The 24,384-nt window shown below is 38.3% G+C and overlaps 1 protein-coding gene across 1 annotated transcript in view; it reads left to right on the forward strand.

Annotated features, from left to right (window-relative positions):
* The window catches only part of ARHGAP28 (Rho GTPase activating protein 28), a 209,498-nt gene that overhangs the window by 109,993 nt on the left and 75,121 nt on the right, over positions 1–24,384 (forward strand). Inside the window, exon 3 of the mRNA XM_028123945.2 lies at positions 10,131–10,348. Coding sequence (XP_027979746.2) covers positions 10,131–10,348 — 218 coding nt within the window. The remainder of the gene's footprint in view (positions 1–10,130; positions 10,349–24,384) is intronic.

The raw sequence follows: 24,384 nt of genomic DNA on the forward strand, positions 1-24,384 counted from the left end.
ATACAGATAATATATTTTAAAACTAAACAGACTTCACATACTCATATTTAACATATGAATTTACTATGCAATATCAGTCATCTTTAGAAATTAAAATAACAATCTGCTTGGAATTAACATTAGAGATATAATCCCCATTTCTGGACAGTTTTTTTTTTTATTTAAATTCTAAGAGCCAACATATAGTATATCATCAGTATCAGATGTAGAGTTCAGTAATTCATCAGTTGCATATTACACACAGTGCTGAACACATCACCAGCCCTCCTTAATGCCATTTACACAATTACCCCGTCTCTGGGAGACAAATAATCAGAGACTCTTCACTATAGGAAACAAATTGAGGGTTGGTGGAGGGGCAGTGGGTAGTGAAGTGTATTCTCATTCCTTTAACTTACACCCTTACTTTTTGCCTTTTCAGATCCAGAAAGATAGAAAGGTACATGAAGGAAAATGCCTGTTATTCTTCATCCCCTTTTCTTACTTGGTAGCTATCTATCTGTATTAAAAAACAGGAATTCATACCGATAACCTTCCATTCCAATTCACCACAACAAGGTTTGCTGTTGCTGTCTTTCTTTTTTTTTTATTTTTGTATTTATAACTCTCTTTAATAATGAGAGACCTGGCTTTTACTATCCTTTGCTTAAGCCTAGAGTACACAGAAAATAGTTTCAGATTTGTAACCTAAACTTCTACAGAAAGCATAGCTACTAACTAGAGTTTAATATTTAATTACAGATTTTTTCCTTTGAACTATACGCACAGAACTTTAAGTGTACAACTCAGTGAGGTTTGACAAATGCTAACTTTGTAACCTCGCAGTAATCAAGAGAGAGAACATTTTAGTCAACTCAGAAAACATAACTCAGAAAACGTTTTCAAGCTTTTTCCCAGTCTTGTTACTCCCATGACTTGCTGTCTGTGGCTGAAAGCAACCATAGTTCTGATGTTCTTGTGTCATAGATTAGTTCTGGGCTTAGCTTCTTTCACTGAACATAGTATTTTTGGGATTCATCTGGTATATCAGTAGTTTCTCTCCTTTTATTATTGTGTAGTTTGTATTAGTTTACTAAGGCTGCTGTAACGAATACCTCAGAATCCAGTGGTTAAAATAGCAGAAATTTATCACAGTTGAGACTAGAAATCAAGGTGTCAGCAACCTCTCCGAAGATGTAGGGCACAATCTCTTCTGTGCCCTCCTCTTTTGCTTTCTGCTTAGCTTCTGGTTTTCCCCACAATTTTTGCTGTTCCTTGACTTTTAGACAACACACGCCATTCTGTCTCTGTAGTCCCAGAGCCTACTCCCTATATTTTTGTCTTTCTCCTCCTCTTTTTATAAAGACACCCCTTATTGTTGGATTAAGGGCCCACTCTACTCCACTATGACCTCATCTCAGTTTATATCTTAATTACCTCTGCTAAAACCTTGTTTTGAGATAAGGTTACATTCATAGGTATTGGTGGTTAAGACTTCACTCTATATTCTTGGGGGGCCCAATCAACCTGTAATAGCAGAATTCCATCGTGTGAATATGCCACAATTTGTTTATCCATTTAACTGTTAATGGACTTGAAGGTTGTTTGCAGTTTGGGCTATTATGAATAAGGCTTCTGTGAACAATCTTGTGAAAGTCTGGAGATACTTTTTTATTTCTTTCCGATATATATATTTTTTTCATAGAATATGTTAAACTACAGAAGAAACTGCCAGCGTTTTTCCAAAGTAATTGTACCATTTTACACTCCCTCCACCAGTATCTGACAGACAAATCTGTTGTTTCACATACTTGCAATATTTGATGATATTAGACTTGTTGATGTGAATGATTCTAGTGGATGTTTGGAGGTATTTCATAGTGGCTGTCGTTACATTTCACCGATGACTAATGATGAACATTTTTTCCTGTGCTTAACTGTCCATTCATATAACTTGCTTTGTGAAATCTTTTAACTGTTTTTATTTTTTATTATTATTTTAAAAATTTATTTATTTATTTTAGAGAGAGAGAGTGTGAGTTGGAGGAGGGGCAAAGGGAGAGGGAAAGAGAGAAAGAGAATCTCAAGCAGACTTCCTGCTGACCACACAGCCCAACTAACGGCTGGATCTCAGGATCCTGAGATCATGACCTAAGCCAAAATCAGGAGTTGGACACTTAACCACCTGAGCCACGCAGGTGTCCTTGACTATTTTTAAAAATTGTCTTTTAGGGGCGCCTAGGTGGCTTAGTTGGTTAAGTGGCTGTCTTCGTCTTAGGTCATGCTCCTGGAGTCCCGGGATCGAGTCCCACATCGGGCTCCCTGCTCAGCAGGGAGTCTGCTTCTCCCTCTGACCCTCCTCCCTCTCATGCTCTCTGTCTCTCATTCTCTCTCTCTCAAATAAATAAAATCTTAAAAAAATTTTTTTTTAAAAATTGTCTTTTTATTATATACTTATATGAATTCTTAATTGTATACAACTCTTGTCAGATTAATGTACTGATTAATATTTTCTCACTATCTGTGGCTTGTGTATTCATATCCTTAATGGGGTCTTTTAATTGGGTATTTCTCTTGTTCTCATTTTTCAGTTGTTTGCAGCTGTATATGGAAATATGGTTGATTTTTGTCTCATATTTCATTACGTTTCTAAATTCATTTTCTAATATTTGCTAGATTTCTTAGGATTTTCTGCATAAACAAAGAAATTACTTGTGAACAGAGGCAGTTGTACTTTTTTTATTCTGATTTTTATGCTTTTCTTTCTTTATCTTGCCTTATTCTGGTAGGGCCTCAAGTACAAGCTGAATAGACACGGTGACAGCTCATGGCCTTGCTGTATTTGCTTCTGTCCGTGATTTTTGTGTTTAAGTTGCTTGCTTAAGATGGAAACCTAGACCATTGACTTTACATCTTTTATCTTTTTGAATATGAACTGCATGGCTTCACTCCATCCCACAAATTCTGATATGTTGTATTTTCATTATCATTCAGTTTTAAATGTTTTAATGTTTTAAGATTTACAGATGTTTTTGCAGATACATGATTTGTTATTGATTTCTAAAGTAATGGTGTTATGATTAGGTAATAGTTTGTAAGTTTTAACTTTTGACATTTATTTAGACTTATTTTGTGGCTCAGCATATGGTCTGACTTGGCCAAAGTTCCATGTACACTTAAAAAGAACATGTTCTATCATTGTTGGGTAGTGTGGTGTTCTGTAAATGCCCACTAGATTTAGGTGGTTGGTACATTTGATCAAATCTATTGTACCCTTATTAATTTTTGCCTAATTATTCTATCAATTACTGAGAGAAGGTTGTTAAAATCTCCAACTTGGATTGTGTATTTGTCTGTTTTCCCCTCTGATTCGGTCATTTTTTTGCCTCATATTTTAAAACTCTGTTATTAGGTGGCATATACATTTATGATTACTGTTCCTCTTTGTTGAATTGGCCCATTTGAACTGACCCTCCTTAATAGATTTCTAATAATACTTCTTGTTTTAAAGTCCTCTTTGTCTAATTATATAGTTACTCTGGGTTTTTTTTTTTTTTTAAGATTTTATTTACTTGACACAGAGAGAAAGAGAGCACAAGCAGGGGGAGCGGTAGAGGGAAAAGCAGGCTCTCAGTGGAGCAGGGAGCCTGGTGCGGGGCTCAGTCCCAGGACCCTGTGATCGTGACCTGAGCTGAAGGCAGACACTTAACAACTGAGCACCCAGGCACCCCTCTTTTTTTAAAGATTTTATTTATTTATTTGAGAGAGAGAGAGAGAGCACCAGCAGGGGAGGGGGGTGGAGAGGGAGAGGGAGAAGTAGACTTCCTGCTGAGCAGGGAACCCAACTCAGGGTAGATTCCAGGACCCCGGGATTATGACCTGAGTTGAAGGCAGATGCTTAACTGACTGAACCACCCAGGTGACCCTCACTCTGGCTTTCTTAAGGTTACTGTGTGTGTAGTATATCATTTTCCATCCTTTTACTCTGTCTTTATCTCTTTCATGTTTCTTTGTAGTTTCTCTGTATGTACTTTAGCTATATTGCTTTGATTTTTTTTTTTTTTTTAGTGACTGCTCAGGTATTATAATATTTACCTCTAATTTATCACAGTCTACTTAGAATAAATACTGCACTTCTTCATATAAAATGTAAGGATTTTGCAGCAGTATTATTCCATTTCCCTTCCTGTACAGCACTTTGTAATATTGTCAAATATATAACATCTACACATGTTACACCACTATCAATACAACATTATTTATATGGACTCATATAATTTTTATTGTGAAATAATTTAAAACTTACAGGAAAATTGCAAATACAATTTAAATAACTTTTCAAAATTTGGAACAATTTGATCATTTGAGAGTAATCATTTGCCAACCCCTATTATTCCCAGGATTTCTCCATGTAAAGTTACTCCTTTCATCTTTGTGATCAATACATATTTTTGTGGAAGGTTCTTTGAAACTGTAAATATCCCATTCTATATCAAGCTGTCAAATTATTTCTTTATATCAGAATGGGCTCCTGGTTTATTTAGTGTGTTTTTAGTGGGTTATCTTTCATCATCATTTATTTTGATGTTGAAAGTGTTCCATATTTGATATGGAAAACAGCTAGGGAATATATATGTATATGTGTGCCTATATATAGGTGTACATATGCATATATGTGTGCATACTCACACATGTACATGTACAACTGTGTATACTTGTATATACAATGTAATGTATATGTACATACATAAACATTTACATCTATATTTCTATAAATAAAGACATTGAAATATATGAGTTCATATTTATATCTTCAATTCCAGTCTAATACCACTAGGTTAATTCTGCTCTTCCCTTTCCATATTTGTGACTCCCTTCTTAGAAGAAAACTGACTTCCATTATCGTAAACATATATATTTATTTGATCAGTCCCTCCATATATTATCAGTTTCCTCTCTTTTTCATGCTTGCCCTGCTCATCCCACTTGGGTTCCAACATCCCAGTCCACCCTGCTCCTCTGCATAAACACCTGCCTTGCTGTGCTCTATGGATTTAGGCTTTAAGACTTAATTTTGGGGGAAGAGGAAGGAGTCATATGTCTTTTAAAGAAGTCAGTATCTGCATTTTTATTTACACTACTTCTTTTTTATATATCCAGTCTCCATTTGATGTCTTTTCCCTTTAGCCTAAAGCGCTTCCTTTAGCATATATTACAGAGCAAGTTTGCTGGCAGTAAACTTGTTAGCTTTAATTCATGTGATAATGACTATTTTACCTTCGTTCTTGAAGGGGATTTTTGCTAGACGTATAATTATTGGTTGACAGGTTTTTATTTTCATTCAGGATGTTCTGAATGTCATCTTACTGTGTTCTGACCTCTGCTGTTTCTAATAAGGAATCAGTGCTTTCACATTGTTGTTCCCCTGATGTAATCTGTTGTCTTTGACTGCTTTCAAATTTTCTCTCTCTTTGGTTTTCAGCAGGTTGTCTTTAAGGTGCTTAAGTGCAGTTTCTTTTGTATGTGACCTACTTGGTATTAGTTAAGCTAGCTGGTTTTTCAACAAAGTTTGAAAACTTTTGGACATTATTTCTTCAAATACTTTTTTTCTATACCACCGTCTGTCTTCTCTGAAAGTCAAACTATGTATATATTACAATACCTAACATTTCCAATAGGTCACTTGTGGTCTGTTTTAAATATTTTAAAATACTTTTCTCTCTTTCAGATTGGATTTCTATTGATGTAATCTTCAATTTTACCAGCCCTTTCTTTTAAAGTCTCTAATACACTGTTAAGCCCTTCCAGCAAGTTTTTTACTTAATACATTTTAATTTTAGTTCTATAATTTAAGTTTTAGTTCTTTTAGTTTCTTTTTTATATTTTTCATTTCTTTGCTGAAATTCTCTATTCATTCTTGAGAATCTTTTCCTAAAAGTCCTTGTCCAACATCAGAGTCATCTGAGTCACTTTCTATTGATGACCTTTTCTCTTGCCAAATTAGTCCATTTTTTTTTTGTTTTGCTTACATCCTAGCTATTGAAACATCTTTGATAATGTAATATTATAACACTAATACGTTTCAGAGACTGTATCCCATTATCTTCCTGTAAAGGGAGTTAATTTCAGTTCTAGCAGTTAACTTGGTTATACGCCATCTTTTCTGCTCTATGCAGCTTGGCTATTTATTTTAGCCTTTTGGAGGCTATTTTTCAATAGGATGCCTGGAGTTTCACATACACCTTTTTGATTTAATGTTTTGTCAAGGATTTGATGAGAGTTTATGCACAGATTTTGGAGCTCTCTGTGGTGTGGCTCCCTTCTAACAGGAATATGTTCCTCATTTTTCAGATATCCTAGTAATCCCATTACTCCATCCTCTGACTCTTGAAATAAGTAAGACTATGGTTTTCTGTTTGTGTTCTACACACTCTGTATAGTGTAGGGATTGGAAGATGACCTCAGCTGAAAAGTTGTGTAGATGTAAATCTCACATAGTACATTTTCTTGAATCAAAATTTAATTATTTTTCACTTCCTGCCTACACTTGGTTCTTCTCCATTACCCTCAAATAGTTATTTTATGTACTTAGTTCAGAGTTCATAATTGTTGTACATAGAATTTTTATTTCTATACAAGCTACTCTACCTTTACTGGAAGACTTTATTCCCTTTTTTGTTATCTTTATCTAACAGCTATAAACCTGGTGGATTTTCAGTACAGAATAGTATGTATGATAGCTACAGTCATTTTTGAAAGTTGATGTTTTTCATTCATCATTTTCTGACTTAGAATAATTATATATTTCAACTGAGAATTAATTAATTCACAAATACTTGTACCTACTCTGTGTAGGCATTGTAAGATGTTGGTGTTAGAGTTATAAACAAAGGCAGAAATGTTTCCTGCTCTAATGGAGTTTATAATCTAGGAGGAAAGAAAATAATTAATGAAATGATATAACTAGATGTATATTGGGGAAAAAATTATTTGAAGGGAAAACACACACCGCAGGATTAGGATGGGTAATAGTAGGACCTGACCTTGACTGAAGGGTTCAGGAAAAAAAAAGAAGACTTCATTGAGGGAGAAATGAATAAACTAAGATCTGAAAGATTGAATGGCCAATAATTAGGGGACCAAATAGAAGGATTGGCATGTCCAAAGGCCTTGTAACAAAATATAGCATGGAGCTTTTGAGGAACAAATGTAAGCCAGTACTGCTAGAGAGAAGAGAGTGAAAAGAGCATGGTGACGAGCTGTGGACGGGAAAGTCAGCAGCTTCATGTCTTGTGGACTGTGTTAAGGGTTTTATTCCTTTTTTTTTAAAGATTTTATTTATTCATTTGAGACACAGAGATAGAGAGAGAGAGAGCATGAGCAGGGAGAGAGGCAGAGGGAGAAGCAGGCTCCCCGCTGAGCCAGGAGCCCGATGTGGGGCTCGATCCCAGGACCCTGGGATCATGACCTGAGCCGAAGGCAGACGCTTAACCATCTGAGCCACCCAGGCACCCCAAGGGTTTTATTCCTAATCCCAAGAGCAAGGAAGAACTGTGGTATTATTTTAGAAAAGAGCTTATACTTGCATTTGGAAAGGTCTAATTTAGTTACAATATGGAGAATGGATTGGAAGGGGAATCCAGTGGGAGGAACAGCTGGGAGGCTCCTGCAGTAGTTCAGGCGAATCATGATGGTACCTTGGACCAGGGTCAGAGCAGAAGAGATAAATAAAGTGGGAAATTTTTGAGAAATAACAAATTAATATCAAAAGGACTTGGTGATACTGGTTTTGATGTGTAAAAGAGGGAGATGTCAATAATGTTTCCTAAGTTTCATTGCTAATTAGATAGATGGATGGTGGGTTTCATTTACTGAAATGTGGAATACTGAAAGAGGCCTAGAGTTGGGAATGAAGAATATGTGTTCAGGTTTGAACATGTTGAGTTTGATATGTGATCAATAAAGTCAAGTAGATGTTGAGTAGGTAGTTGGATATATGGAGCTGAAATCCAAAAGAGTGTTCTATGTGGAAGGTATATATTTGGCAACTGGAGTGATGAACACGGGGTTGCAATTTCCATAATTTAGCAATGCTACAGGAGTAACACTGATTTCTAAGACATTTCTTTCCTATGGAGAATAGATATTCTACAGATTTCTGTAGTCGGAGTGCAAGGATTTAGACCATCCTCACCCCTAGCATATGTTAACTCCAATTACTCCTTCCTTCTTCTCTTTACTGTTTACAGAGGTGGAGGGAGGAAAAATTCCAATTTTTAAGACTTTAATATTAAACTATATTTGTAAATTTTGTCTTAAAAATGAAAATCTTATCTAAGGCTTAAGTAAAGGAAGATTTCAAAGTCACAGCTCACTAATTTAAAAGGTTTATTATTTTCGATTAGGCTAGTAAGCTTATGTTTACCTTTGCATTTTCTATTAAAGGGGTAGCTTATAAAGGAAATGAATAATAGAAACAAGATGGTAGGGTAAAGATTGCCTAGCTAAGAAATTGAACCTGTAAAGTACATTTAGAAGGCTTTGTTCATATACCAGTGATGCAATAATGTAAGCAGAGTCCAAGAGTCTTAGACTAATGACTTGACAGGCTATTTATAAATCAGTCTAATCTGCTTTTTAAATAAATCACATTCAGGTAATGCCTGTTTAGCATAGTTCCCAGAAATGTATGTGTAGTGAATTTTCTGTTACATGATGTTGTTATTCTGAATTTTTAAAGTTATTTCTGCACATCTAATTTATAATAGCAATTAACCTTTATTATGATGAGTTTCAAGTTTTTTAATTGCCTTCTGAAAAAAAGGGAAGATTACCTAATGTTTAAAATTATAGAGAAAAGTAAGAGAATGAATATCTATTGAATTCATCCTCTGTTCCAGATTCTTTGCCATCTCTCGTGAATAAATTGATAAAACAATCCTCATAGTCACCTGATACATCTTATTATTACCTCCATTTTGCTAACAGGACAGAAGCCTAGAGATATCTAAAAACTTTCCAAAGCCATTCACCTAGTAAATGGTTGCATTGGAATTTAAACCAGCATTTGAGTGATTAAAAAACCCTTTCCTGTACCACTAAGCCACTCTTTTTCTATTACAGTTTTAGTTTAAATATTCATATTTTATCATTGTTTGAGATTGGAAGTCCAGATATGGCTTATATTTAACTCTCTGGTGAAGAAAATTACCTTACTAAATTTTCCAATTAACCTTACTCTCCTAGAAAACACTTTAAAATTTGACTTATTTAAAAAATATCATACAGGGCACCTGGGTAGCTCAGTCAGTTAAGCGTGTGACTCTTGATTTTGGCTCAGGTTATGAACTCAGGGTCATGGGATCAAGCCCTGTGTCAGGTTCCGAGTGTGAGTGGAGCCTTCTTCTCTCTCTCTCTCTCTCCTTCTCCATCTGCCTCTCCTCCCACTCGCATGTACACGTGTGCTCTCTCTCTCTCAAATAAATAAATAAATCCTTAAAAACATATCATACGAATTTTTCATTCATTCCCATAGGCCTTTCCTACAATTACTCTGGGAAAAAGGATGGTCTCTTTATTTTAAATTCAGGTATAACTGACATATGACATATTAGTTTCAGGTGTACAATGTAATGATTTGATATTTGTATACGTTGCAAAGTGATCACCACAATTAAGTCTAGTTTATATCTATCACCATAATTACAGATTTTTTCCTTGTGATGACAGTGTTTAAGATTTACTCCTTAGCAACTTTCTAATATTGCAATACAGTATTATTAACTATTATTATCATCATGCTATACAGTATATTCCCATGACTTACTTATTTTATAACTGGAAGCTTGGACTTTTGCTCCCTTCACCTATTTCACCTACCTCCTACCTCTGGCAACCACCTGTCTGTTCTCTGTATCTATGAACTTGTGGTTTTTGTTTTGTTTTAAGACTTCACATAGAAGTGAGATCATATGGTATTTGTCTTTGTCTGTCTGATTTATTTCACTTAACATGCCGTCAGGGTCCAGGATCGCCTTAATATAGTGTTTATTGACACTTCCTATTCACTGATATGCACAGGCCTGTAGATATACACGTCATCTAATCAAATGCAGAATGTTCTAACCTTTTCTTGGTAATGTTATTTTCAGAAGGAGAACTTGAAGCAGAGTGGTTGCAAGACGTGGGTTTATCAACCCTGATCTCGGGTGATGAAGAGGAGGATGGCAAAGCCTTGCTCTCTACGCTGACTCGAACCCAAGCAGCTGCAGTAAAAAAGAGATATAACACTTACACTCAAACCATGAGAAAAAAGAACAAGCAATCTGTTCGGGATGTCAGAGACATCTTTGGAGTCAGCGAATCTCCTGTAAGTAATAATCATGGCTCAAAATTTTGACTTGATTAGGGGCCGGGGGGGAACATGAAGAAAATAATAGAAAAAGCTGGTCATCCTGTCTCTTCTAGAGAAAACTAAAGCAGACAACAGAGTGCAAAATTTTACAGATTTGAAACTTAAGTGGTTATTCCTTATCCCCCCTGTAGCAGTTTCCCTCAACGCTAAATTTATTCCCTTCTTTGTTCAGTTGAGAATAACTTATTTGGTAATGGAGCACATCTCTATGGCTGGGATACACAGAGACTTTACTTAAATCTAGCACTGGGTGGAAATTCTGTGGACAGGCAAAGGACTCCCAGAGAAGTGGGTCCAAAGTATTCTAAGCAAGGGGTAAAAAGTGAAAGGTACCAGCATTAATTAAGTGGGCAAGAGAATGATTCAGAAAACCATAAGGAAGGCATCACATGTTTTCTGAGAAATTGCTGGTTGAAATTCCAGCTCACCCTTAGCAATTCAGTGACCACAATTTTACTTCTGAGGCTCTTAGTCATGTTCTCCTATTGCTCTGTTTTACTACTAGCTCTACTCATTTATTCCTTCACTCATTGCGTCATTGAAATAATTGAAATCAGTAATTGCATCAGTGATGCAACCAATATTACTGGATACATTCTCTGTGCAAGATCCTATATTAGGTTCTATGCAGATAGGATTCTTGGAACTTTAGGGATGTGTAGAAAAAAAAGAAACTTGATATTCTGTAGTTACAGATACAACTATCTGGGGCAAGTTAGTTAATCACTCTGATTTATATTTCTTATCTGTTTAATGTGATATCAATAATGACATAAATTAAAACTTCAAGGATATTGGGTAGCAGGCTTGGTTGAAGGCACCCTCATATTTGAGTTACTTTAGGTTATCTGTAAGTCATATCTTTTAGATATATTAATCACACAGTTGCCAGAGTAGCTCATATTTCCAAGTTAACCTTTGCGTTTGTGCTAATAATGCCCTAAAATAGCACTGTCCTTTAGAGCTTTCTAGTGATGGAAATGATTTTGTGCTGTCCAAAGGGACAGCTAGTGTGTGTCCAGTATGTAGCTAGTGTGAATAAGGAACTGAATTTTTAATTTTATTTAATCTTAATTGATTTAAATCTAAATTGCCACATACGGCTTGTAGCTAATGTATTGAGCAGTACAGTTCTAGAACCTTCCATTGTACAAAGTTATGTACCTGAGGCAGTGCATTTTTAGTTCTGTGCTGTTTCAACTTTCATCCTAGTTGAAACCTGTATCTTTGTGGAGGGCAGGATTTTCTATAGCTGTAATTGAGTAAAAGTGACACCCACAGCTTGAGGCAAGGGCTTCAGCCATGTGAGTCCTGGCCAAGATGCCTGTCAAAGAACAGGTTTACCATGCTGGTTTAAATTCCCTTGGTCATTTCACATTTATCTCCCAGATCGTTTCAAGAGATTCCTAAGAACTTGGTCTATATGCTTCCTTTCCCATTTCTGTTTCCAGCTACTTTGGACTAAGATTTTTGCTCTTCCCTAGCAAACTGCAAAACAGTAGAGCATCTATAGCTTCCCTGAATCCTGCAGGTACTCAAGAAGATGCGTACAATGCATCTTTAGGTTTCCTAATACTTTGGACTTCTAGTCACATAGAAACAGCATTCCTCCCTCTTTTACTTAGACCCTCAAGTGTCTCAAGGGAAATATAAAGTGGGCACTTTTCATTGGGCCTTTAAGTGTAAAAATAAATGAAGAGTGTCTTACTTTTCCATAACATGCAGGTGTAGGAAACTGGGTTTAACTCCAGCAAAGGCAGAGAGAGGACCACATTTGTGGTAGGCAAGGGGAATGGCCCTGGGCACTCTTTCTCCTGCCCATCTTCCTCTTCTCCCTTCCACTCTTGCTGCTGAAGCCATGTTCCAGAGTGAATAGAGAATGGGTGTGCAGCAGGGAGAGTGGTTGTGGGTGAAGGGAAGTCCATATATTCCAGGGAGTAGAGATCTTGAGCTATACTGAGAAGTGCAGCATCTGGAAGTCAGTGAAAGCCTGGCATTGTATATGCGTGTTCAGAATTCAGATTGTTCTTCATCAAAATATAAAAAGCCACATAAAGCTAGCCTTTAAAAAAAATATGGTAGGGCTTTCTAGGGAAGATGGTGGAAAAGTAGGGGACCCTCGTTTCATCTGGTCCCAGGAATTCAGCTAGATATCTGTCAAATCATTCTGAACCCCTATGAATTCAACCTGATATCTAAGTAAAGAATTCCTGAAATTCTACAAATAGAAAAGCAACCACTTTTTGTAAGGTAGAAAGTGCAAAGATGTGAATCTGAGGGGATATATCAGAAGATAAACCACGGCGGGGAGTTATCCTCTGTAAGCCAGCTACTAGAAAGTGATATAGCTGCAGAGTTCAAAATCAGAACTTTTAGAAGTCTGCTCCAGTGCCTGAAAAGTGCTCAGGTGGTGAAGCAGGGCAGAATCTTAGGTGGGACAGTGTGGTCTCAGGATCCCCAGGGTCACAGAAAGAATGGGGGTGCCTGAGTGTGGCAGAGCTCCCCAAGCATTGGAGCCAGGAAGCTGGCTCCAATCAGCCAACCTGGGAGTGGGATCTCAAGCTAGGCATTGCCATAAACCAGGAACCACAGCACAGTCCCATGACTGCTCTCTAAACAGGAGTCCAGTAAGTGACAGCCACTCCAACACTCTGCTCCGTCCCCTGGGAGGAGCGGCAGGGGTTCTTGCAGGATCAAGCAACTGCTCCCCAAGCGGGGGCCCAGCGAGCAGGGGGGCCATGATGAGACCACCCCCGCCCCAGGAGGATTTGTTTGGGTATGCACCACAGGAGTCTGCACAGTTTATTGCACACAAAAGGGATTGACTGCTTGTCCGTGAGGGTGCACTGAAAAGTGGGGGCCGTGATCATTCAGCAGATCAGCACACTGCCATTTTTACTTTTTTTCATCCTCTAAAGCAGTGCAAAAAGCCTTCAGGGAACAAAAGCCACATAGAGCAACCCGAAGCAGCTTACACTGAGCTGGCTGCCTGGCAAGGGGTGGTACCACTCTGCCCAGGCAAAGACACCTGAGAATCAGTGCAACAGGCCCTTACCCCAGAAGTCCAGCAGGAACGTCAGGCAAATGCCAAGTTTATGGATCACACAGAACTGAAAAACTCCTGTGATAGGGGAAAATAGTATATAGAATTTGAGGTTTTTTTCTGAGTCTTTTATATTTCATTGTAAATTTTTCTTTCTTTTTTTCCTTTTCAGCTAGTTTCTTATTTCATCAACTCTGTTTTTAAGGCTTTTTTTAATTTTAATTTTTACATTTATATTATTCTTCATTTTTGGCTTCATTTCACTGTATTCAGTTTTATTTGTGTGTGTGTGTTTGTGTGTGTGTGTGTATTTATATGTTTTTCTTTACAATTTTGGGATTTAGTGTCTTCTAACCAACAGACCAGAATACACCCAGGATCAAGTGGATTACCCTGTTTTGTCCACCTGTGAGATAATATTCTCTCTTTTTTCCCTTTTTTTTTCTTTTCTTCTTTGGTTTCTGACCTCTTCAGATTTATCTAGTGTGTATTTCACTGGGTCGTGGTTGGTATTTTTTATTTTGTTCTCTTGTTCATCTGTTCTTCTCTGGACAAAATGACTCGAAGGAGAAGTTCACAACAAAAGGAAGAACCAGAGGTAATACTCTGCCATAAATCGAATCGATATGGATATAAGAAAATATCAGTCCCAGAATTTAGAATAATAATTATAAAGTTACTAGCTAGGCTTGAAAAAAGCATAAAAGACACTAGAGAATCTCTTAGTGCAGAAATAAAATCTAATCAGGTCAATATTAAAAATGCTTTAACTGAGATGCACTCTGAAATGGATGTTTTAACAGCTAGGGTAACTGAGGCAGCTGAGAGAGTCAGTGACAAAGAAAACAAAATGATGGAAAGGAAGGAAGCTGAGGAAAAGAGAGAAAAACAAGTAATGGACCATGAGGGGAGGCTTCAAGAAATTAGTGATGCCATAAAGCGAAACAGTATTAGAATTATTGGGGTCACAGAGGAAGAAGAAAGGGGGGGAACAGAAGGTATATTTGAGCAAATCATAGCTGAGAACTTCCCTAATCTTGGGAAGATTATTCAAGGTATTCAAGTCCAAGAGGCACAGAGAATCCCCCCTCAAAATCAATAAGTATAGGTCAACACCCCGACATATATAATAGTGAAGCTTGCAAATTTCAGAGATAAAGAGAAAATCCTGAAAGCAGCTCAAGACAAGAGGTCCTTAATGTACAAGGGTAGAACATTAGACTGGCAGCAGACCTATCCACAGAGACCAGGCAGGCCAGAAAGGGCTGGCATGATATATTCAGGGTACTAAATTTTAAAAAAACATGCAGGCAAGAATACTTTATCCAGCAAGGATGTCATTAAGAATGGAAGGAAAGATAAAGAGCTTCCAGGACAAACAAACTAAAAAAAGGGCCTCTGGGTGGCTTAGTCAGTGAAGCATCTGCCTTTGGCTAAAGGTCATGATCCCAGGGTCCTGGGATCGAGCCCCGCATCAGGCTCCTTGCTCAGTGGGGAGTCTGCTTCTCCCTCCCCCTCTGCTTGCCACTCCCCCTGCTTGTGCGTGCTCTCTCTCTGTCAAATAAATAAAATCTTAAAAAATACAAAAACCAGCAACTAAAAGAATTGTGAGCACTTAAACCAGCCCTGCAAGAAATATTAAAGGGGATCCTGCAAGCAAAGAGTGAGCCCAAAAGTAACAGACCAAAAGAACCAGAGAGTCTACAGAAACAGGGACTTTACAGGTAATAAAATGGCACTGAACCCATATCTTTCAGTAGTTACTCTGAATGTAAATGGGCTAAATGCACCAATGAAAACCTCTGAAAGGGTATCAGATTGGATAAAAAAGGAAGACCCATCAATATGCTGTCTATAAGAGACTCATTTTAGACCCAAAAGCACCTCCAGATTGAAAGTGAGGGAGTGGAGAACCATTTATCATGCTAATGGACACAAAAGAAAGTTTGGGGGCATCTGGGTGGCTCAGTCAGTTAAGCAGCTGCCTTCAGCTCAGATCATGATCTTAGGGTCCTGAGACTGAGCCCCACATCTGGCTCTCTGCTCAGTGGGGAGCCTGCTTTTCCCTCTTCCTCTGCCTGGTTGTTCTCTCTTTCTCTCTCTCTTTCTGGAAGAAATGGATGCATTCCTAGAAACATTTAAACTACCAAAACTGAAATAGGAAGAAATAGAAAACCTGTGGCAAGTGCCAGACTTCAAGCTCTATTACAAAGCTGTCATCATCAAGACAGTATGGTACTGGCACAAAAACAGACACATCGATCAATGGAACAGAATAGAGAGCCCAGAAATGGACCCTCAACTCTATGGTCAACTAATCTTCAACAAAGCAGGAAAGAATATCCAATGGAAAAAAGTCTCTTCAACAACTGGTCTTGGATAAATTGGACAGCCACATGCAGAAGAATGAAACTGGACCATTTTCTTACACTATACATAAAAATAGACTCAAAATGGATGAAAGACTTAAATGTGAGACAGGAATCCATCAAAATCCTAGAGGAGAACACAGGCAGCTACCTCCTTGACCTTGGCCACAGCAACTTCTTGCAAGACTCATTTCCAAAGGCAAGGGAAACAAAAGCAAAAATGAACTACTGGGACTTCATCAAGATAAAAAGCTTCTGCACAGCAAAGGAAGCAGTTGACAAAACTAAAAGGCAACCTATGGAATGGGAGAAGATATTTGCAAATGACATATCAGATAAAGGGCTACTATCCCAAGATCTATAAGGAACTTATCAAAGTCAACACCCAAAGAACAAATAATCCAATCAAGAATTGGGCAGAAGACATGAAAAGACATTTCTCCAAAGAAGACATTCAAATGGCCCACAGACACATGAAAAAATGCTCCACATCACTTGGCATCAGGGAAATACAAATCAAAACCACAATGAATACCACCTGACACCAGTCAGAATGGCTAAAATTAGTAAGTCAGGAAATAACAAATGTTGGCGAGGATGTGGAGAAAGAGGAACCCTCTTACACTATTGGTGGTAATGCAAGCTCGTGTAGCCACTCTGGAAAACAGTATGGAGGTTCCTCAAACAGTTGAAAATAGAGCTACCATATGATCCAGCAATTGCACTCCTGGGTATTTACCCCAAAGATACAAATGTAGGGATCCGAAGGGGTACATGCATCCCAATATTTATAGCAGCAATGTCCACAATAGCCAAACTGTGGAAAGAGCCAAGATGTCCATCGACAGATGAATGGATAAAGAAGATGGGGGATATATACACAATGGAATATTATGCAGCCATCAAAAGGAATGAGATCTTGCCATTTGCAATGACGTGGATGGAACTGGAGGGTGTTATGCTGAGTGAAATAAGTCAGTCAGAGAAAGACATGTATTATATGACCTCGCTGATACGAGGAATTTTTAACCTCAGGAAACAAACTGAGGTTTGCTGGAGTGGTGGGGGATGGGAGGGTTGGGAGGGATGGGGTGGCTGGGTGATAGACATTGGGGAGGGTATGTGCTATGGTGAGCGCTGTGAATTGTGCAAGACTGTTGAATCACAGATCTGTACTTCTGAAACAAATAATGCAATATATGTTAAGAAAAAAAAAGAAGAAGAAGATAGCAGGAGGGGAAGAATGAAGGGGAGTAAGTCGGAGGGGGAGACGAACCATGAGAGACGATGGACTCTGAAAAACAAACTGAGGTTTCTAGAGGGGAGGGGGCTGGAGGGATGGGTTAGTCTGGTGATGGGTATTAAAGAGGACACGTTCTGCATGGAGCACTGGGTGTTATGCACAAACAATGAATCATGGAACACTACATCAGAAACTAATGATGTAATGTATGGTGATTAACATAACAATAAAAAAATTTAAAAAAAATAAAGCTACCGTATGACTCAGCAATTGCACTACTAGGTATTTACCCCAAATAAATAAGTGTAGTGACCTGAAGGGGCACCTGCACCCCAATGTTTATAACAGCATTGTCCACAATAGCCAAACTGGAAAGAGCCAAGATGTCCATTGACAGATGAATGGATAAAGAAGAAGTGGTATATATATATACAATGGACTATTACTCAGCCATCAGACAGGATGAATACTTAACCATTTACATCAACGTGGATGGTGTGCTGAGTGAAAGAAGTCAATCAGAAAGATAATTATATGGTTTCACTCACATGTGGAATATAAGAAACAGCGTAGAGGATCATAGGGGAAGGGTGGGAAAACTGAATGGGAAGTCATCAGAGGGGAAAAAAACACGAGAGCCTCTTAACTATAGGGAACAGACTGAGGGTTGGTGGAGGGGAGGTAGACGGGGAGATGGGGCAACTGGGTGATTGACTTTAAGGAGGGTCATGATGTGATGAGCACTGGGTGTTATATGCAACTGATGTAATATTTAACTCTATATCTGAGACTAATGATATACTATGTTAGTTAATTGAATTTAAATTTAGTAAAATAAATGGTATATATACCATATATCAGGTCTGGTAAACATCTTCACAGATTTTCTTCCTAAAAAATTCAGCATCTGTTTCTGCAAGTGGACTTGGAAGTTTCTTAAAAACAAACCTAAACTTTTTAAGTTTCCTGTCTGAATTTTACAGCATAAATACCAATTCCTCTATCCCTCCTTCTCTTGCCCAAGTACCTGTCCTGGTCTGTCTCTTTGTTTGCTTCTGTCCTTCTTCACTTCCTCCTTCCTTCTGTGTGTGTGTGTGTATTTGTGTGTGTTTCACTGTCTTCCCCCATCCTCCATCGTCTCCTACTGTTTCTTTCTTTCTTTGTCATTTACATACAATAATAGAACCATCACGCTAAAGTTTCCCTTTCCCTTTCTTAATGAAGATTTAACATCATGAGTTTCATGAGGTAAGTTTGCATTAATCTTAGACATATGAATCTGATCCAGTATACTTACCTAGTGAAGATATAAATTCAGTAATTTAGAAGACAGAGAGGTAGATTATGCTAGTCTTTTCTTAATTTTTTTGCACACTGAATCCCATGCTTGGAATAATTTTCCTCCAGAATTTTGGAAATACTTGTCCATTGTCTTCTCTTGTGCACTGTTGGCTGTGGGGAAGCACAGTATCTCTACTGACCTCATTCCTTTATATGCCAATGTGGAAGCCTTTTGAACCTTATGTTTATTGTTGGAACCTTGCATTTTTACCAGTTTTACCTTTTTACAACCTCCATCCTAGTCCCTGCTATGTGAGTTCTTTCAGTATGAGCACTCAGTCATTCTTTAGTTCTATATATTCTAATATTTAAAAGCAGTACTTACTCCCTCTTTTTCTTCTTTATCTCCTTCTGGAACTCCTGTTAGATGACTGTTGCATTGTTTGGATTGAACCTCAGTGTCTCTTAAATGTTCTCTTGTTTTCCAAACTTTATTTGTGTGCGTGTTTGTTCTGCCTTCTTGCCTATCCCTTTAACTTCTTTTTTTTTTTATAACAATAATTTGGTCATGGTGGTATCGATATTTCAGCCTTTCGTTAATTTTAAGAAAAAATTTTAAAGATTTTATTTATTTATTTGAGAGAGAGAGAGAGAGAGTGAGAGCAGGGAGGAGAGGGAGAAGCAGGCTCCCCATTGAGCAGGGAGCCCGATGCGGGACTTGATCCTAGGACCCTGGGATCATGATCTGAGCCGAAGGCAGATGCTTAACCAACTGAGCCACCCAGGCGCCCTAATTTTAAGAAATTTAACAGTCACTTTGTTAATTTCCTGAAGCCTCTCCTTCCCCTGACTTCCTCTGTATCTTAGCCATCTGCTCTTTTTTCACACTCTTGAAGGTACTGAATTAAACCTTAAATTCCAAGGTGGTCTTCTTTTCCTTGAATTACTATTTTCTTCAGGGTCCTCTGTTTATTTTTGGCATCACTACATTACTGTTCAGTTCATTTTGATCTTTGGGTGCTGATTCCTATTTATTAATGGAGGACTAGGTTGATTGATTGATTGATTGATGAATATAGGTAAAGACTGTATATTTCCTTTGCAGTTATGTAGACTTAGTTTCTTGCCAAAACTCTCGTAGTGGATGCGGTCTGGGCCTGTGTGAGAGGTAGAGTGTGTCAGTCAGCTGTCACACTTCACTTTAAGACAAACAAATATGGTATCAACTCCAAAGTAATGATAATCCTAAAGAATTGTAATTTATTTGCTTTTCAGGCAAACCTAACTTCCCTTTTTATACTTCTGTCTATATTCTTTTAGAAGGCTCCAACGAAGGACAATTTTCTTTTTTCTTTTCTTTTTTAAAGATTTTATTTATTTAGTTGACACAGAGAGACACAGCGAGAGAGGGAATACAAGTGGGTCGGGGGGGGTGCTGGTGGGAGAGGGAGAAGCAGGCTTCCTGCTCCGCAGGCCTCGATCTCAGGACCCTAGGATCATGACCTGAGCCAAAGGCAGACCCTTAATGACTAGGCCACCCAGGTGCCCCATGATTTTATTTTCTGTCCAAGGACCACTACACCAGGGTAAACCCCTCCTGACCTCAAGGCAGGTGCTCATTTTGTCACCAAGAGGACACTTGATGGGTTTTATTCTGGAATCTCACTGAGCTGCTGCCTGCTGTTCAGTGTTAGAAGGAGGGATGGTTTCCTGGCCTCTTTGTTCAGAAAAACATTCTTAGGTTACTTTGGCCATTGTCTTCTGAATTGGGGATGCCTTACTATTGCTTTTATTCTTGTGCTGGATATGTGCTTTTTCTATTTCAGCATTTATCTTCTACACATTTTTCTTTGTATCTTTTTTCAGAATGAGGTTTTCCTCTGCCCTTATCAAACCATTCTTGCTTGCTTTTTATCCTCCAGGAATATCCAGCAATTTCTGTTCTGTTAATGGAAATGTTTAGTGATTTATAGATCTACTCTTTGTAAAACGTATCTCTTTTGACACTTTGAGTGATTTGCAGAGGGAGGAGAAAGTGGTATGTGCATTTCGCTATCTTGATCCAATTTTCCTATGCTGATTCTTCAGTAGTATTTATTTGTTTCTTCCAAAAACTATGTATTTCCTTATTATTATAAAAATAGTACATAATCTTTAGTAGAAACTTAGAAAATATAGACAAGCAAGGTAAAAAATGACTGCTTCTATAGGCCCAAATAAAATTTTATGATTTAATTAAATATCCAATAAATATAATTTTCAGTGGAATCCTAGCCATAAAGGAATAGATTATTTAACCCTTGTGTTAGTAGAGCTATTACACTAAATCACAAATACTAAATCAATCTCTGGATACATAATACAAAGTCTACAGTATTATTTATCATGAGCAGAATTTCAGTGACCAAATATATTTGTTTCCAATATTTAGAAGATGTGAATCAAATGTTTCTTTCAGTAACACATTTAATTGAGCAAAATAGGCAATCTAATTTATTTCCAATTTCATAATTGATAAATAACTAGTCAAAGATGGGACCAGCATAACTAACTGCATAAACGTAGTCATGCATCCTGAATTAATTAATTAATTAATTAGAGAATGCACGTGCTTGCACTAGCAGGGGAGGGAGGGGCAGAGAGAGAGGGAGAGAATTTTTTTTTATTAGTTTCATAGGTAAAATTTGGTGATACATCAGTTGCATATAATACCCAATGCTCATTACATCAAGTGCCCTCCTCAATGCCCCTCACCCAATTATCTCTTCTCCCTCCCATCCCCCCACCCCCCACCTCTCTTCCAGCAAGCCGAGAGAGAGAGAATCTTAAGCAGACTCCAAGCCCAGTGCAGAATCCAACGTGGGGCTTGATCTCATGCCCCTGAGATCATGACCTGAGCCAAAAATCAAGAGTTGGATGCTCAACTGACTGAGCCACCCAGGAGCCCCTCATGTACTTTCTTTTAAAAAACATGATTATAGAGGTGCCTGGGTGGCTCAGTCGTTAAGCGTCTGCCTTCCACTAAGGTCATGATCCTGGGGTCCTGGGATCAAGTCCCACATCGGGTTCCCTGCTCAGCGGGAAGCCTGTTTCTCCCTCTGCTGCTCCCCCTGCTTGCATTCCCTCTCTCGCTGTCTCTCTCTCTGTTAAATTAAAAAAAAATCTTTAAAAAACATGATTATACACAAACAATCATGGAACACTACATCAAAAACTAATGATGTACTGTATGGTGACTCACATAACATAATAAAAAAATATTAAAAAAACCAGCATGATTATATTACCTATATACACATTTCACTGCATGTAACAGAAAATCCATGAAATCATGAGTTATACAAATAGGGATTTTTTTTCTCTTTAGGAAGAAGGTGAGGATAGGTGTTCCTTTGCTTCAGCATGGATTCATCTTCCTTTTATCTTTCTATTTTGTCATTCAAATGCAGCCTTCATCCTTTTGCTTATAAGTTGGTTGAGCCATCCCAGCACTATATTCATGTTTGTGGCCATTCCAGGCCATTCCTGAAACTTGTACCAACTTACTCTATTTTTCTCACCTTAGTTTCTTAGAAATCTTACTCTGTAGAGTTCCAGTTACCTTTCATTGTGCAGAAATGTATGTGATCATCCTTAGCTGAAAGAGAGCCTAGGAAATCAGCGTTTTTTTTTTTTTAGTTGGACACAAAAGTCCCTAAGGAAAAAAAAGTTAGGATTCTTTTAAGGAAGACTGGTGATTGGGTTTGGGGTAAACAGTTAACAGTATTCTCCACAGACACCAGTGTCTGTCACCATGCCCTGAATGTAGTGGGCTCTCAGTATTGGCAGATGAATGGCTACATGGCAGTGATTGGTGCACAGCAGTCAGATCTATGGATCTCTCCACAAATCTGTGTCAATGTACACGTATGTGCAGAACAGATAATTGAATGCACAATTACTGTGCAGAGAATATGCCTTGAATAAACATGCACTTTCATTTTTCTCAATAGCCAGATGATTTTTATTGTATCCCAGCTCCTCTTTTGGATGTGACCCTGGATGAAGAAGGGATATCAGCCATTCCTTGCAGAAATGGTCAACTGGTAAGATAAAGCAAGGGGACTTAAGAGTAAGGAGGCTAGGAAAAGTAATTTTAAGGCAGTCAGGAAAAACTTGAGCAAAATGCCTACTTGCCTTGTAAGAAAGAAGGAAACAGACTCTTAAACTCAGGAATGAATAATTAAATAGTTAAGTCCACAAGTAATTACATGGCTTGTCTGCACTTACAGCAACAAAACCACAGCTGCAGTTACAGCCCAGCCAGAAGTCAAGATGTTGGGGACGTCATCAGCTAAACTTTTGTTCTTTCTGCTGAATGTGTAATGGAAAGTCTTATGCTACTCTCCATGTATCTTTCAATATTGATTTAATTCTCAATATAAGAAATACTTTGACATTTCAGTTTTTTTCTCTATGTAAATATTTTATGGGAGGCAGCACTGTAGCATCTTAAATGTGTAACAGTAAGTGGGGAAAAGTGCACTATCTAGCGCAGGAGGTAAACACATTTCATTAGAGCCCACCTTGTCTATTTTAGTTCAAAGATTCAAAGAGTGCTAATCTGAATTCATAACTGCCAATGACATGATCTCAGTGGAAGGTTTTTTTTTGTGTGTGAGATGAATCTCATGCTATGATCTATACCATTTGGCATAAGGCCTGGGTCCTCTTACTGAAGTGATGTACCCAGAGTAGAGACATGGAAGGACATGGGTTTACTGACATCTGCCTCCACTTGGACTCATGGCAGCAGAAAATTTACCGTGAGAGACTTTCCTCTGTTAAGACTCATATGTTACCTTCTCTTGAGCTCTACTTTTTTTCTGCCTAGCAGAGGAAAAGGGATTCTTTAGGTGTGTTAAGAATAACCCTTGTACCATCCTTGATCTGATCAATACTGATGATGATCTTTAGTTTCTATACAGCTTATTTTCATCTTACACATATTTTATGTGGGACATTCTATCTGGATCTTAAAAAATTGTCCCAATACAGGCTAGCCATTGGTTCCTTCCAAAGTCTGCTTAAGGATTTGGATGTGTCCAGTTTGTGTTCTGTTGCCTGAGGGTATGTCAAGTTTTGGAGGTGGAGTGTGGTCAGCTGGGGCTGTGAGCAATCCTATTTTGCAGATTTTGTCACTAGTTTTTGTTTTTTTTTCCTAATTTCATTATTTTCTCATAAGAGTATTAATTCCATTTAGTTAGAAGTCTTTACTTTTTCTGTTGAGTTGCCAGGAAGGGTCCTCAAGTTTTAGATTGTTCCTGCATCGTAGGGAGTCTTACACACCTTACTTCCAACCAGTACTCGATCCAGGTTGTGATTCCTCTCTGTCTGCACTTTATTCCTTCAGACCAGCCAGAGGAGGCACATGCAGAGTAGATACCATTGTTTTCAAATAGTGGATTTCTTTCAGCTTTTATCCTAGCTGACTCTGTCTACAATTTTGATCGCTTCCTCTTCATCCTGTGGGTGAGGGAGGGATTCCCACCCTAGGGTTACAGGGGTGACTTGACACTCAGCAACAGGCAGACAAGAGCAACAGCAATTTATTATCACATGTTCTCACAGCCTGGGGGAGGAGGACACCACACAGAGCCACATGTAGGGTGCACTTGGGAACAGAGTGAATAACCAGGGGTGGTAGGAGGCGGGCTTTGTGTAGTATCAAGAGAGTGAGGTGCCCCTTGGTTCCCATGAGAGGATGTGATTGGCTTGTTTGAATAAGTCCACCGGCTGACAAGAAACTGAAACCCATTTACTCAAGGATAAGCGGGAATTGTGTCTGGTCGCCTGGATAAGGAGCATTGTCTGTCTAGGGGACCTTATATGAGGGACCAGAGTACGCGGGGAGCTTGTAGTTAGAGCGCTTATGGTCCTTCCGCTTTTACCAGATGTCAAGGCAGCACGGAAGAATGAACTTTTTTGAAGTCTTATATACCACACCCAACACACCCACCCTGGCCATGGACTCTCATGATTAGCCTAGGTATCTTTTGTTTCTTTTCCCTTTTAT

Source organism: Eumetopias jubatus, unplaced genomic scaffold, assembly GCF_037043125.1.
Source record: "Eumetopias jubatus isolate StellerSeaLion01/CBP00866 unplaced genomic scaffold, mEumJub1_p1.0 scaffold_16, whole genome shotgun sequence".
NCBI classification, from domain to species: domain Eukaryota; kingdom Metazoa; phylum Chordata; class Mammalia; order Carnivora; family Otariidae; genus Eumetopias; species Eumetopias jubatus.